We start from the raw sequence: 16,358 nt of genomic DNA on the forward strand, positions 1-16,358 counted from the left end.
ATAATTCATGCAAAGTACTCTGGATTTGTAACTTGGTTAACCTATTCATGTTTTTTTCTGACCAAAAATGCATTTTTCCTGGATTTGGTAGAGTTGACTTATAAATGGTAGATATCTACCTCTCAACTATCATCGCCACTAAGCAAATCAGACTTATCGCCCTGCTACAGTGCATCATATCATTTGATTCTTTTGAAGGTACATTATGCATGATATGGTTAAAAATCACACAGAAAAGGAGTATTTTACAATTATTCATTCCTAATTTTCAGAATTTTACTGAATTTATTAGTAACACCAAGTTTTTCATTGACTCCTATTCAAATACAGAGTTATCTTGCAAAACAAGATCTTTGCATAACCTAGTAATTAGCATGAGCAAAAAATATAGCAAAAAACCACTTATTTCACACATGCTGTTTTGCTTAACAAGAAAGTGAGATTCTTGGAATTATTGCCAGCCTGCCGCCTTGGTTAATTTTTATCACTCACTCTGCCAGCATCTTAGTGTCACTAGTAATCACTTATTTTTTTAAACTTGTGTTCAGAGATATTATTGTAATATTTGCATACATTATTTGTTTTCTTTGACATCATTTGCGATTTTTTTGCACAAAGAGTAACAATCCAAACAAAAATGCCACGAAAGAAAAAACGACAAGAGGACAAAAAAATAACCATATAAATGAAAAGTAAAATCGTTGAAAGCGAGAATAAGGCTTGATCATGGCCGATAAAGTATACAATATACAATCAGTCGACATCAACGATCTGCACTATCCTTAAGAACAAGGTAAGGATGGAGAATGCAAAGAGATGGATGCTTAGAATGGAATGAAAAGAATATTTACGCAACAGTTACATATTTTCCATGATGTTGAATGGTTGCTTCTCATATAAATAAACAAAAAGCAATGGCAAGAGAATATCATTTGTGAGAAAGCAAAAGTCATTCTCGTAGACTTTATTAAGAAGATGCCAGGATAATAAATGGCTGAAGAAGTATTTAAGGGGAGCCATGTGTGGTTTGTGAGGTTTAAGAGAAAAACCACCATCCACAGCATTGTGAGGCATGGTAAAGCAGCAAGCTCCAACTCAAATGTTTTCCAAGATTATTCGGGTCTCCCACCGGGTCCACTTTCGTAGGTTTGCCGACGTTTCGATGGCCGAGTCGTCCATCGTCTTCACTTACGCTTGGCAACCACGCTCTCCCCTTCGGACTGGGAGTACATCGACCGCGCCACAACAGCCAGTGGGGAGTTACTGCTCCACAAAGACACCGACAGGCAGAAAAAGAAGTTCAGCAGTCTTCCTACTATATACTACCATATACCTTCCTACTCATATAAGGCGGCCAAATACCTGAGTAACTACATGCCCTGAAGACGATGGACGACTCGGCCATCGAAACGTCGGCAAACCTACGAACGTGGACCCGGTGGGAGACCCGAATAATCTTGGAAAACATTATTCGCCGGGAAAGTACCAGATCATTCTCCAACTCAAATGTAGCAGAGAACTTCTTCGGCGAATTCAAGAAGCGGGCAGATTCTGCGGTTCGCCTGTAGCAACAGGTTTTTCATTGTGACGAGACATCACTTCTGGAAAAGTATGCTGAAGTGATGTAACAGCAGAAGAGAATGCATTAACCTGACATAAGCCAAAGAAAGACTATCCCACACTTCTATTTTGTGCCAATGCAAGGATAGATTTGCATATTTAATCACTAGTTGTTTATCATTTAGGAAGTCTATGACCCTTCAAGATGTATTGAGTCCAGAAGAACAGAGTAAATGTGATTTATTAACCGTAGATCAAATATGCATTCCAGCTTGGTTCATTCTGCAATAGAAGAAAAGATGAAGCTGATTCACAATCCTAAACTATGTAAAAGGTTTCTATATAAAGTGTCAGGAACATTTTTTACCCGACAAGTATGTGCAGTGTTGAATTCAGACTGTCGGTTAAGTGTGTGCATAATTGCAGATCGTTATGGCAATGATAAGATGACAGTGCACATTATAATCACTAAAAACTTGGCGATTAGAAAGATCTGTTCTACACTCTTTGCGACGGTCTTGACGGATGACCAAAAGAGCACAGCAAAGTGTGTCTGTTAGCGAAGATCTTCTGTAACGGCATCACGACGATTCCCCAACCCCATTACAGTCCCATCTTGACACCGGCACACTATTTCCTATTCTCTACAAAATGAAAAGCCTCCCTCGAAGGACAAACCTTTAGTGCTGTCAAAGAAGTCTGCATGGATACCGTTAAAAACCTTTTGGAATCTGCCTACAAGGGAGCCTTCGAGTCGTGGAAAAACTACTGGCAAAAGTGTGTCGACGCTCAAGGGATATTATAAGGTAATCTACCGGTTAAGGTAGGTTTTTGGATGGACTCAACTACCAAATAAATATTTTGTGACTCATAACAAAACACAATCCAGCAACCTACTCTACATCAAGTCCCTCTTCATCTCTGAGTACTTCATCCTGTCCAGCATCCCTGTCCTGTTCCTGCCCTTTCCTTGTTTGCCTAACATTCTCCCCTCTATTACAGTCTTCAACATCCCACTGCCGATCAATATGCCCTTCATCCATTTTTCCTGCCTCCATAGGATTTTTCCCAGCAAAACCTTCTCTTCACCCACCATACCAAGTACTTCCTCATTTGTTTTCCTTTCGGTCCTGTAGCAATATATAAAATAAATTTATTTCTCTGTAACTTTTCCTGATACCTTTTATACAAAACACTAGCTGACCCGGCGAACTTCGTACCGCCTAACAATCAATGAACAGTTCAGTTACACCATTTATAAATCATGAACGGCTGCACCAATTTTAATCATATTTGACTTGTTATATTAGTGTAAGGAAAGAAAATTCAATAAAACTACAAAAATAAGTATTACAACGGCTTGTCAGAAAGATATTTTCTTTATTCAATCTATGCATATAAAGATTTGGGTTTATTCTCTTGAGTCAAGCACCTTCTGATATACAACATTTTTTGATTTGTTATCAGGCGCAAGAAAAAATAAAGTTGATGGTTTACCAACACGTGAACATGGCACACATATTTGACCATGAGAGCATATGAGTTTTTTTTAATTCAGACCACAAACACTCAACGATTGGACTTGTAATTTGTTAATCCTCATTGCGAATGCAACACTAATTGGATATTGAATTCGTTTAAAATGAAAGGGCATATCGGTTAGGATCATGGGAATCCTCGGAATGAGAACTTCCTCATCTTTCAATTTTACTTCGAGTTGTCGCTTGAATCATATTGATCATCAGTTTTTTTTACCACCAAATGCGTTTCATTGCATAGTTTTGGTTGGTTTAGGTTTTGAAGCATCATGACCACCGGGCCAATCTTCAGCGGTTAATTGTGAATGGTAAGCCAGGCACAACCAAGGAGTTTGAAAATTCAGATGGATAGTTGGTGACTTTGTCTTCGTTTGTTACACAGTCAAACGATTTGAATGAATGCGGAGTACCAATGATTTGATTCTGAATTACGAAGTTCAAGTCATCCACATCTTTGTCCTTAGTTGCCAAAATTGCTCGCGAACACTTTGCTGATGAGCTCACATTTCAATTAAACGAAATTGCAAAAATTCCGAGAAATGAAATCATTCTGCTTGCTTCGTCGACAGGAACACAGCCATTACTGATAGTCAACAATTGTTTGGAGAAATTTTCAGCAGATGTATTCAGCAATGCAACTCTCATGTTTGTTGTCAGATGCAATTTCTTCACAGAGCGATACAGATTTTATGATTTGAGGCAAGCGTTTTTTTCATCGGCAGCAGTAGATTTCGGAATTATTGGCGGTATTTGGCATTTAAGGATCCGATTGGGACAAGGGTGTTATAGAGAGTAATACCTGAGGTGATTGTTATCACAGTCATGTGATGCTATGTGATGGTGACGATCACCATTGAATTAAACCTCAAAGCAAGTAGAGTCCATGCATTCAGGATTGGGGGTCATTGGGGGGAAAAGGCAGTTCACTCTGTTTGGTCACTTGAGAAGCTCTTGTCACCAAGGAATCATGCTGATTGTATGTCAGATGGGTTTGCCAAATGATTTTACCAAGGATTTGAATCCAGGACGGGCTGCTCAATACCCACATTCTTGACCTACAAGGCCACTAAATTCAAACAATAAAATTTGTACCTAACTTCCAGTCATTACTGGAATTTCCAGTTGATTTAGAATTTCATCGTGGAATAAAAGGTCGGCAAAACCATAAATTTATGATTAATCATGGCTCATTTTCTCTTTATCTATGGGATAGAATTCCTGGCCTTAATGCTTCTGGCTCATTCCCATGTATATATATATATATAATACACAGTAACACACAATATAGAAACACAAAAAAAGAAGAACACTCACACGTTATTTCTTGATATTTCGACGGAAACAATCCGTCTTCCTCTGAAGATATAGAAGTAATGATTATGGTGCTTAATAGGCATATATAAGTATATATATATATATATATATATATATATATATATATATATATATATATATATATATGTATGTATGTATACATATATGTATATATATACATATGTATATATATATATATATATGTATACATATATGTATATATATATATACATATGTATATATATATACATATACATATATATATATATACATATATATATACATATATATATACTCATATATACAGAAACAGATATAAGGAAAAGGGATAGGAACACATATAAAGGACGAACACAATAGAGGTGGGGAAGGCGGAATCGAACGGATCACAAGAGTAAAAATATTTCCTCAACCGGGACTCGAACACCGGATCTTTCCACTTGCCGGGCGGATGCTCTTAACCACTTGAGCTATCGAGGATAGTCAATTTACCCTGAGATCCGTGGGTCTAATATGTCGCCAAGCGCCCCGATTCTTTCAGCCAAGAGATGGCGTCAGGGGGCAGTTTCACCCACCAAAGGAGAAATAGACAATACACAAGGAAAGGAAAGGACAGTGGGTTAGAATTCATACAACATCATACAGGAAAGGAACAGTGCGTTTCGTGGCACGCATAGCCAGAAGAAAGAGATGAGCCACATTGGCCAAATACACATTCAAACACGAAATCCCGCCAAACGGCGAATAAATACTCATATATACAGAAACAGATATAAGGAAAAGGGATAGGAACACATATAAAGGACGAACACAATAGAGGTGGGGAAGGCGGAATCGAACGGATCACAAGAGTAAAAATATTTCCTCAACCGGGACTCGAACACCGGATCTTTCCACTTGCCGGGCGGATGCTCTTAACCACTTGAGCTATCGAGGATAGTCAATTTACCCTGAGATCCGTGGGTCTAATATGTCGCCAAGCGCCCCGATTCTTTCAGCCAAGAGATGGCGTCAGGGGGCTGTTTCACCCACCAAAGGAGAAATAGACAATACACAAGGAAAGGAAAGGACAGTGGGTTAGAATTCATACAACATCATACAGGAAAGGAACAGTGCGTTTCGTGGCACGCATAGCCAGAAGAAAGAGATGAGCCACATTGGCCAAATACACATTCAAACACGAAATCCCGCCAAACGGCGAATAAATACTCATATATACAGAAACAGATATAAGGAAAAGGGATAGGAACACATATAAAGGACGAACACAATAGAGGTGGGGAAGGCGGAATCGAACGGATCACAAGAGTAAAAATATTTCCTCAACCGGGACTCGAACACCGGATCTTTCCACTTGCCGGGCGGATGCTCTTAACCACTTGAGCTATCGAGGATAGTCAATTTACCCTGAGATCCGTGGGTCTAATAACTGCCCCCTGACGCCATCTCTTGGCTGAAAGAATCGGGGCGCTTGGCGACATATTAGACCCACGGATCTCAGGGTAAATTGACTATCCTCGATAGCTCAAGTGGTTAAGAGCATCCGCCCGGCAAGTGGAAAGATCCGGTGTTCGAGTCCCGGTTGAGGAAATATTTTTACTCTTGTGATCCGTTCGATTCCGCCTTCCCCACCTCTATTGTGTTCGTCCTTTATATGTGTTCCTATCCCTTTTCCTTATATCTGTTTCTGTATATATGAGTATTTATTCGCCGTTTGGCGGGATTTCGTGTTTGAATGTGTACATATATATATATATGCATATATATATATATATATACATACATACATACGAGGGTCATCCGGAAAGTAGTACCCGTTCGTGAAATAAAGACACAAAAGTAAATATTAACAAACATAAAAAAATTTATTTGAAAGAGGATACTTTAAACTACTTCTCAACATAATCTCCAAGCAAATTAAGGCATTTGTCATAACGTGTGACAAGTTTCTGTATTCCTGCTGCATAGTCCTTCGCCGCCAGCTCATTGAGATACGCGAGGGACCCATCTTGCCCAAATTTTGCATAATGCAGATGGTGTTTAACAATTTCATGAACAATTGTTCGAGAAACATTGGGAAAATGCTCACAGACGTCATCAATTGTGACGCGCCGATCGTTCCTCACGAATTCGTCAACTGAGCTCACCAGTTGGTCTGTAATGACAGACGGTCTCCCCGAACGCTCATCTTCGTGTGTGTTCCCCCTCCCCATGTTGAAGTTGCGACACCACCGCCGAACAGACGACTCGTCCATTACATTGTCTCCATACACCTCCTTTAATTGGCGATGAATATCACATGGGCGAACGTTTCTTGCATTGAGGAATTTAATCACTGCCCTCACTTCACAACTGGCGGCGTTCTCAATTTTTTTAAACATTGTAAACAATCACAGAAACAACACAGGCAATGCTAGCGTCACGCAACTTGGCTCAGAGAAGGCAGACAAGCCACTGAAGCTATCTGACCTCGTCCAGCGGCTACTCGCGTCGTCAGCACTTCATGCGGCACGAACGGGTACTACTTTCCGGATGACCCTCGTATATATATATGCTTACTTACCATTACTTCTATATCTTCAGAGGAAGACGGATTGTTTCCGTCGAAATATCAAGAAATAACGTGTGAGAGTTCTTCTTTTTTTGTGTTTCTATATTGTGTGTTACTGTGTATTGTACTATTCGGCACTTCCGTGTTACATCTACGAAAGCATATATATATATATATATATATATATATATATATATATATATATATATATATATATATATATATATATATATACATATATATATATATATACATATATATATGTATATATGTATACATGTATATATATACATATACATATTTATACATATATATATGTGTATATGTATATATATGTATATATATATGTATATATATATGCATATATATACTACCTTGATCAAAACTTTCCCGGAATTTATTCAGAAAATTAAAAATACAAGTTTATTTATCTAAATCTATATTGTCCCCTTCAAAGTAATCCCCATCGACTGCAACACACTTATGCCAGCGCTTGATCCAATCCTCGAAACATTTTTTATATTCGGTTTTCGGTATGTCCATCAGTGCTTCCTGCGATTTTTCCATTACTTCCTCTCGGCTGCTAAAACGCATTCCCCGTAATGGTTTTTTAACTCGATTGAACAGAAAGAAGTCACAGGGAGCCAAATCAGGTGAATTCGGTGGCTGTTGGATGGTATTTGTTGCATTTTTCATCAAAAAATTACGAATAATGATAGCACTGTGCGACGGTGCGTTATCATGGTGCAAAATCCACGAGTTTTCTGCCCACATTTCTGGTCTCTTTCGGCGAATGGCTTCACGCAAACGTCTCATAACGCCCAAATAATACTCTTTGTTTACTGTCTGGCCTTCTGGCAAAAATTCATGATGCACTACACCATTGTAATCCATGAAAACCGTCAGCATTGCCTTCTTTTTTGACTGAAAACGACGTGGTTTTTTTGGTCTCGGCTCATTTGGTGAACGCCATTCACTTGCCTGATGTCTGGATTGCGTGTCGTACTCATAAACCCACGTCTCGTCTCCAGTAATGATCCTTTTGATGAATGTGGGATCGGATTCAGCCTCGCAAATCATGTCTTTTGCGACGTCAACACGGTCTCTTTTTTGCATGAAATTGAGGTCTTTTGGCACCAACTTTGCTGCTACACGACGGAAACCCAAATCATTAACCACAATGTCTTGGGCGGATCCATAGGCAATGTTCAAGTCCTCCGCTATTTCTCTGATGGTTAATTTGCGGTTATTGACCAACATTTCTTTTACTTTATCAATTTTTTCACCGACTTTCGATGTCGATGGTCTGCCACTGCGTTCATCATCTTCGATTGACTCACGACCACTTCTGATCGCTCGTGCCACTGGTAAACGACCGTTTTTTTTAGAGAATCGTTGCCGAAACACTTTTCCAACATTTCCAACGTCTGTGCGCCACTAAATCCGTTTTTTACGCAAAATTTAATACAAGTTCGTTGTTGCAAATTTAAATCCATTTCTGCAATTGTAAAAAATCGCCAACACACACAGAGATAGATGTACTCTTGGCTACGTAACTTTTGCAAATGTCAAGTTATGACACTAAGATTTAAAGGGAATATCAACAACAGATGTACCAATTTAACAAAAAAAACAGAACTCAAATCGGAACGATGGGAGCGCCACACGGTGGTTATTCCGGGAACTTTTTGATCAAGGTAGTATATGTATATATATATGCATATATATATATGTATATGTATATATATATACATATATGTATACATACATATATACATATATACATATACATATATATATATATATATATATATATATATATATATATATATATATATATATATATATATATATATATATATATATACACATTCAAACACGAAATCCCGCCAAACGGCGAATAAATACTCATATATACAGAAACATATATAAGGAAAAGGGATAGGAACACGTATAAAGGACGAACACAATAGAGGTGGGGAAGGCGGAATCGAATGGATCACAAGAGTAAAAATATTTCCTCAACCGGGACTCGAACACCGGATCTTTCCACTTGCCGGGCGGATGCTCTTAACCACTTGAGCTATCGAGGATATGTAATTTACCCTGAGATCCGTGGGTCTTATATGTCGCCAAGCACCCCGATTCTTTAGCCAAGAGATGGCGTCAGGGGGCTGTTTCACCCACCAAAGGAGAAATAGACAATACACAAGAGGAAAGGAGAGTGGTTAGAATTCATACAACATCATACAGGAAAAGAACAGTGCGTTTCGTGGCACGCATAGCCAGAAGAAAGAGATGAGCCACATTGGCCAAATACACATTCAAACACGAAATCCCGCCAAACGGCGAATAAATACTCATATATACAGAAACAGATATAAGGAAAAGGGATAGGAACACATATAAAGGACGAACACAATAGAGGTGGGGAAGGCGGAATCGAACGGATCACAAGAGTAAAAAAATTTCCTCAACAGGGACTCGAACACCGGATCTTTCCACTTGCCGGGCGGATGCTCTTAACCACTTGAGCTATCGAGGATATGTAATTTACCCTGAGATCCGTGGGTCTTATATGTCGCCAAGCGCCCCGATTCTTTAGCCAAGAGATGGCGTCAGGGGGCTGTTTCACCCACCAAAGGAGAAATAGACAATACACAAGAGGAAAGGAGAGTGGTTAGAATTCATACAACATCATACAGGAAAAGAACAGTGCGTTTCGTGGCACGCATAGCCAGAAGAAAGAGATGAGCCACATTGGCCAAATACACATTCAAACACGAAATCCCGCCAAACGGCGAATAAATACTCATATATACAGAAACAGATATAAGGAAAAGGGATAGGAACAGGTATAAAGGACGAACACAATAGAGGTGGGGAAGGCGGAATCGAACGGATCACAAGAGTAAAAATATTTCCTCAACCGGGACTCGAACACCGGATCTTTCCACTTGCCGGGCGGATGCTCTTAACCACTTGAGCTATCGAGGATATGTAATTTACCCTGAGATCCGTGGGTCTTATATGTCGCCAAGCGCCCCGATTCTTTAGCCAAGAGATGGCGTCAGGGGGCTGTTTCACCCACCAAAGGCGACATATAAGACCCACGGATCTCAGGGTAAATTACATATCCTCGATAGCTCAAGTGTTTAAGAGCATCCGCTCGGCAAGTGGAAAGATCCGGTGTTCGAGTCCCGGTTGAGGAAATATTTTTACTCTTGTGATCCGTTCGATTCCGCCTTCCCCACCTCTATTGTGTTCGTCCTTTATACGTGTTCCTATCCCTTTTCCTTATATATGTTTCTGTATATATGAGTATTTATTCGCCGTTTGGCGGGATTTCGTGTTTGAATGTGTATTTGGCCAATGTGGCTCATCTCTTTCTTCTGGCTATGCGTGCCACGAAACGCACTGTTCTTTTCCTGTATGATGTTGTATGAATTCTAACCACTCTCCTTTCCTCTTGTGTATTGTCTATTTCTCCTTTGGTGGGTGAAACAGCCCCCTGACGCCATCTCTTGGCTAAAGAATCGGGGCGCTTGGCGACATATAAGACCCACGGATCTCAGGGTAAATTACATATCCTCGATAGCTCAAGTGGTTAAGAGCATCCGCCCGGCAAGTGGAAAGATCCGGTGTTCGAGTCCCGGTTGAGGAAATATTTTTACTCTTGTGATCCGTTCGATTCCGCCTTCCCCACCTCTATTGTGTTCGTCCTTTATACGTGTTCCTATCCCTTTTCCTTATATATGTTTCTGTATATATGAGTATATATATATATATATATACTTATATATGCCTATTAAGCACCATAATTCGATTTTCCAACACTGATTTTAAGGAAGATGGACAGAGAGGGAACTCTCTTGAGCAATGAGCACACAATTACAATTTTACACATGCAAGTTCTTGTCAAACAAAGCAAACAGTTTAGGGTCACATAGGGAGCAGACTCTTTCTTGTACTGTGATTAACAATAATGTATGTATAATTTACTAAAGGCAAGCATGCCGATTATAATATTGGCATCAAAATGATGGTTTCATAAGCATGCTACATTTTATAGTGTCAGCAAATCTGCAAAGAAAATAGCCTGCCATACAACTTCCGAATAATTCAGGTAAGGACTTCACGTAGTACGACATAACAAACAAATCCTTTCAGTGACAAGTAGCAATTAAGTGCTAAATCATTTTTCAAAACTTGCAAAGGAGTCTACACAATCAAAAAGTCATAGGAGTGGCAGAATGAAGCTAGAGCAAAACAAGCAACAAACATTCAAAGAGTCTCTCACAAGAAACACAGAACACACAAATGAAAATTTGGAAGCAGTAGCTCAACAACTCAAGGGCTGAACTATTCATTAATGGTTACATTTTAACTACGACACATTAGGCAGCAGCACAAAGAAGGCAGAAAATGTGCATTCCCATGAATGCCATAGGCAACATTTACACTAAATTTTTCATCGGTTTCAAAGATTTTTTCTAGGCCAACATTAATGATTAAAACACCATTTCTAAATTTTTTCCATAAAAACATATTATTATGATTTCAAAGCAAAATAAATATCAGTTCCTGGCTAACTTACTAGGAAGTCATGGTTACAGTCAGTAATAAAGTAGAGATAAAATACAAAATGAAATTCTTGTTTTCTCAAATAAGTCTTTCATCGCCGTCAAGGCAAATGAAATTACCCTTTGAAATTATTGCATTGCCTTTATCCCCAAGTTTATTGTTTCCTGGGAGAGAATAATTCTTATGTGTTTGGGGGTTCTATGGGGCACTGCTCATCAGAGCGAGGGAAAGTGAAGATCTTTGACCTTTATCCTTGAATCTTTAAGTGATGACCTAGGAACGCCCAATTGCAATTGTGCTGGGAGTACTTGCCAATTGAGGACAAAACGTTCAGCAGTGTACGATGGGCTTATCGCCAAGCAACAGGTTTAAGAGCAATCTGCTATTACGCCAGCCTCTGAGATTCACCAATAGGTTGAAGAGTACATATATTTAAAATGTTAACTGTGCCCTGAGGAAGATGCCTTGCTTCAGAGCACCATACGTGCAAGCCAAAGGATGATGGGGAAAGTAAACATACACTTTAAGCTTAAAAACCACTTGCTATAACATATAAGAATACCAGTACATTTCTACAGAAATAATTTTCAAGCAAATTTTTATGCATCAACTTTTTTTCCCTGTATTCATTTTTTTTGTAAGAATACATAGAAAAAAAAACGTGGAGTTTCACAATGAAACAAACTTTCACTGACAGAAATATCTGGCAGATATTCCTGTACCTCTCTGGATACAAAGATACCTTCAAAATTCCAGTTTTCCAGGTCTTCAAGGCTTTCGTATTTTTTTTCAACCAGACAAATGCCGGAATGTTAATAACAACTATATTTGATCAGGGAAAATGATATCACTAAGGAACACACACACTCACTTTCACGCACGCACATATTGGCATACCTGGTATAGGAGAGTGCCGCTGGCATACTGATGGGGGAGAGCAAGCACGTGCCACGACCATCCACGGGGTTGGACTTAGTACTGAAGCCACCACTGAGCAGAGAGGGGAGGGGGAAGAGGGGAAGAGGCAAGATGGTTAGAGATAGAGAGAAAGCTTCTCTCCATGAGACAAGGGACTTAGGGGGGGGGGGGGGGCTTGTGTGTGTGTGTGTGTGTGTGTGTGTGTGTGTGTGTCTGTCTGTGTGTGAGAGGGAGGGAGGGAGGGTTTATTACAAGCACTGTGCTGCAACAACAAACCACCACATGTTTATAGAGACCCAGCAGAAGGGATGATGAAAAATAATCACTTCCTTGGAGACAATTTTTATTTCCCTCTTTTCCCAGACTAATAAATTCCCCGAACACTAGCCAGGGAACACTAGTCCATCAAATGATAATAAAGACAACACCACCTCCTGATATGATGATGAACCATGTTTCACTCAATCATGATATTATGGTGTACACAATCAGCACCCTTCCATATTTACCCCCTGGTGCCCACAGAAGGAGCAACTGCCCATTAGAAACATATGAGGGCTTCGAACCCAGATCCCTCAATATCCAGTGGAGTGCTTTAGCCACTTAAGCTACCGAGGCGTCCTCTTAAACTCTGAAATTTTGGGGCTTTTAAAGGAACAAGATGTTGTATGTACGGTATTTCGTCACAACATCTTGTTCCTTTAAAAGCCCCAAAATTTCAGAGTTTAAGAGGACGCCTCGGTAGCTTAAGTGGCTAAAGCACTCGACAGGATATTGAGGGATCTGGGTTCGTATCCCAGTCAAGGCGAATGATTTTTACACTCTGAAATTGTTGCATTGAAATGCACATTAGCGGATGACTCCGTTAAAAGTTACTGTTGCGGCATCTCCCGCAGTTTCTTTGGAATATGAGGGCTGTTAAGAAAGTAACTTAGGTTTCGCCCTAGCTTGGTGGTGGGCAGGGCTAGAGCCACCATCTTGGAATCTTATCGCCCCTACACTCAGTACATATCCTGCTCTGGTAGAGTGCAGAGACTGTGGTTCTCCTACTTGGCTCACAATGCGACCTGTCAAAATATGCGCTGCAATAGAAAATCCTGCTGGTTTTTAAGTGTGATCATTGATTAGGTTTCTACAGGCAAAAAACTGCAAGCCAATTAAAATTCTTAGGCTTTCTTTGTCAAGAGTACACAGACAGAAAAATGAGTGAAGGTGTAGTGGGCAGTGGCGTATCCAGTTAAGAATTGGCCACACCAATTTTCACGATGGTCAGCCGGGTCTTGTGATAGATGGACTAATGGTGAAATTCAACGAAGAAATTCGTGAAAATCACATATTCATGATTACGGATTTTGGCCAAGACATGGCTGGCAACAATGCACTTCGACAGGGACGCAGAATTGCATGCTGGTGTAAACAAGTGGTTGAAATGTAAGGCGGTGGCAGATTTATTCAGAGATGGAATTGAAAAGCTTATGCCTCGTTATGATAAAAGCCTTAATCTGAAAACAGCGATTATGTAGAAAATTAGTACAAGAATGTACCTTTCAAATTCATATAATAAAACTTTGTCATACCACTGCATTCATATTTTAATTCAAAACATAAGTTACTTTCTCGATAGCTCTTCTATATTACAATTTGAAAAAATAGTATCCATAACACAGCCACCGTTCAAACTTTTCCGGAGTATGCTTCTTAGACAACAACATTATTACAATGAAAATGATTTTCATGGCCAAAATATTTCACACATCTGGCAGGATTAAACAGTACAAATTTCAGTCATGGAAGAAACAAAATTATGTAGACACAGGCAATCCCCCAACCTTTCATCATATTAAGAGGCATATTTGAAAAGGAGGGTAAAGTTCCTCCATATAAATATTGGCAGGTCAGAACAAAGTCATATGCCTGCCATGCCATTTATTGATCTATTTTGAACCCACTGCAACATTCTGTGAGATGCAGCAGAAATTACTGCTAAAGAGACTGTCTCAGGTTAATAGAGGAAGCCATCAAAATCACTAAAATGCCCAAAAACATGAATAGAGAAGACAGATGCTCTCTCCAAAGTGCTTGGAAGAGAGTCTTTCGAGAAATAGCCAATGATAAATTAGCTGGCTTGCGGAACACCATATATCAAAATGGTAAAAACTTTAATTCAACACCTTTGACCTGAAGACACTGGTACGAAAGACACCAGGGAAACTTTTGTCAGCAATATCTATGAGTACAGTGAAAATCCAAAAAATGGACATATTCTGCTGATAATTGACACAGAAACCTAACAACCTAGATAATCACATGTTTGCCCGCCATGCCAAGAACTTTTGCTTTATCTTTAAATACACTGCCTACAACAGCACAAAACTTATTTCACTATGATACCATCACAAAGTTTTATTTGGATTGTATTTTCATTAACAAATTTTTTTAGAATTCTTGTTAGCTAAAATAAATTTCCTACTCTTGGTTTTATTTTCCGTTATTAGTTGGCCAAAATCCAAGAAAAACAATGCCACAAGAAACATCTGCGTGTTTAACTATGTCCCTGAAGAGATCATGATGTGAACTGTCTAGCTCACAGTTCTAAACTAATGAAATCACAACTAAGAGAATATTATGAGCCTACACAACGGCCAATAGATCAAGCTGATGGAAAAAATACAATAGATTCAGTCATTTAATCACTTCGTTTGATACAAAAAAATGGATCAGTGACATCATATTTTACTCGACGGGTGAGGGGGGCTAGGGAAAGCCTGTGCATGGAATAATTTTAAGTATGTTTCCCACAGACGCAATACTGTAAGAATAGGCCAAATTTGGCCAAAGTGTACAATAAAATAGCATCTGCACTGTTGAAATGAAATGTTAAGACAGCCCTTAAGTTATTTATGGAGTAAAAATACTTAAGTAACATAAATGGTACTTGGTGGTTAAAAACAAAACTAGTTTGATGAATTAGGATCCAGACTTATTCCCCTCATGAAGGTGGGTAATGGATTTTTGAGATGGTGACCACAGGAAGCATGGCTCTCAACACAAATTGCAACTCCAGGATACACATTACATCTTAGATGCACTTCTTACAGTGTTCATTGTAAATATTTAGCCACTATGTTTAAGAAAGTTGATTTGCATAGAATTGGAAAGACTAAGAGACAATGCATTTCATAACTACAGCATAAAAAGTCATCTTTGTTTTAATTGAAGCGATATCCATCTTGTATGGTAGTAAGAATGGTGGATTCTACTCACAAAACTAGTAATCATCTTGGAATCCTATCCACACCCTAAATGATTTTCATAGTAACAGGGGAAGAAAAATAGTGAAGATTTAGTGAAAAATTAAGGACCAGTATTTCGTACCCTAAATTAGAAGTTGATATTTTGTACCTTGCTTCCAGGAATTTAGTGCAAATCAACACACATTAAACAATGTTCATTACATTTAAAATGGAACTGAGGCTGAATTCTTTAATCAAATGGAAGTTGCATACAATTAGAATACAAAATATCAATACAGTCGATGTATATTTATGAAAACTTATGAAGGGGGAAAAGGATGGCATTAGCTTAGAACTGTGATAGAAATTTTCAATTGCAGTCCGAATACTGTCTCTCAAGAGCCAAATTTCTGCACCATGAATGAGAAAAAAACTGTAACACCATCAAAACAATTCAGTTCACATCCTCTCAGGCCTCTCTCCAAAGAGAACTTGCCATGGTCATATTGAATAATTATAGTTACTTTTCATCATCTCTCCCACTGAGTTATTTGAAACTTTCCAATGAAAAACTGAAAGTTGTGAATTATTTCATTGCGTGTACTTCAGCAACATTAAAAGTCACCAGTTTGATTATTAGCATTCTCAAAAGACTAAAAT

At 38.9% G+C, this 16,358-nt stretch overlaps 1 protein-coding gene across 2 annotated transcripts in view; it reads right to left on the reverse strand.

Moving 5' to 3' along the window:
- Positions 1-16,358, reverse strand: part of Ask1 (apoptotic signal-regulating kinase 1) — a 109,115-nt gene that overhangs the window by 23,780 nt on the left and 68,977 nt on the right. The window contains exon 20 of one of the 2 annotated variants that reach the window (XM_071593151.1): positions 12,445-12,537. The exons of the other annotated variant lie outside the window; for it this stretch is intronic. Within the exon in view, the coding sequence (XP_071449252.1) occupies positions 12,445-12,537 (93 nt within the window). The remainder of the gene's footprint in view (positions 1-12,444; positions 12,538-16,358) is intronic. 2 annotated transcript variants of the gene reach the window in all.

The sequence above is a fragment of the Hetaerina americana genome, unplaced genomic scaffold (genome assembly GCF_022747635.1).
Source record: "Hetaerina americana unplaced genomic scaffold, ioHetAmer1.1.p SCAF_52, whole genome shotgun sequence".
Taxonomy (NCBI): Eukaryota; Metazoa; Arthropoda; class Insecta; order Odonata; family Calopterygidae; genus Hetaerina; species Hetaerina americana.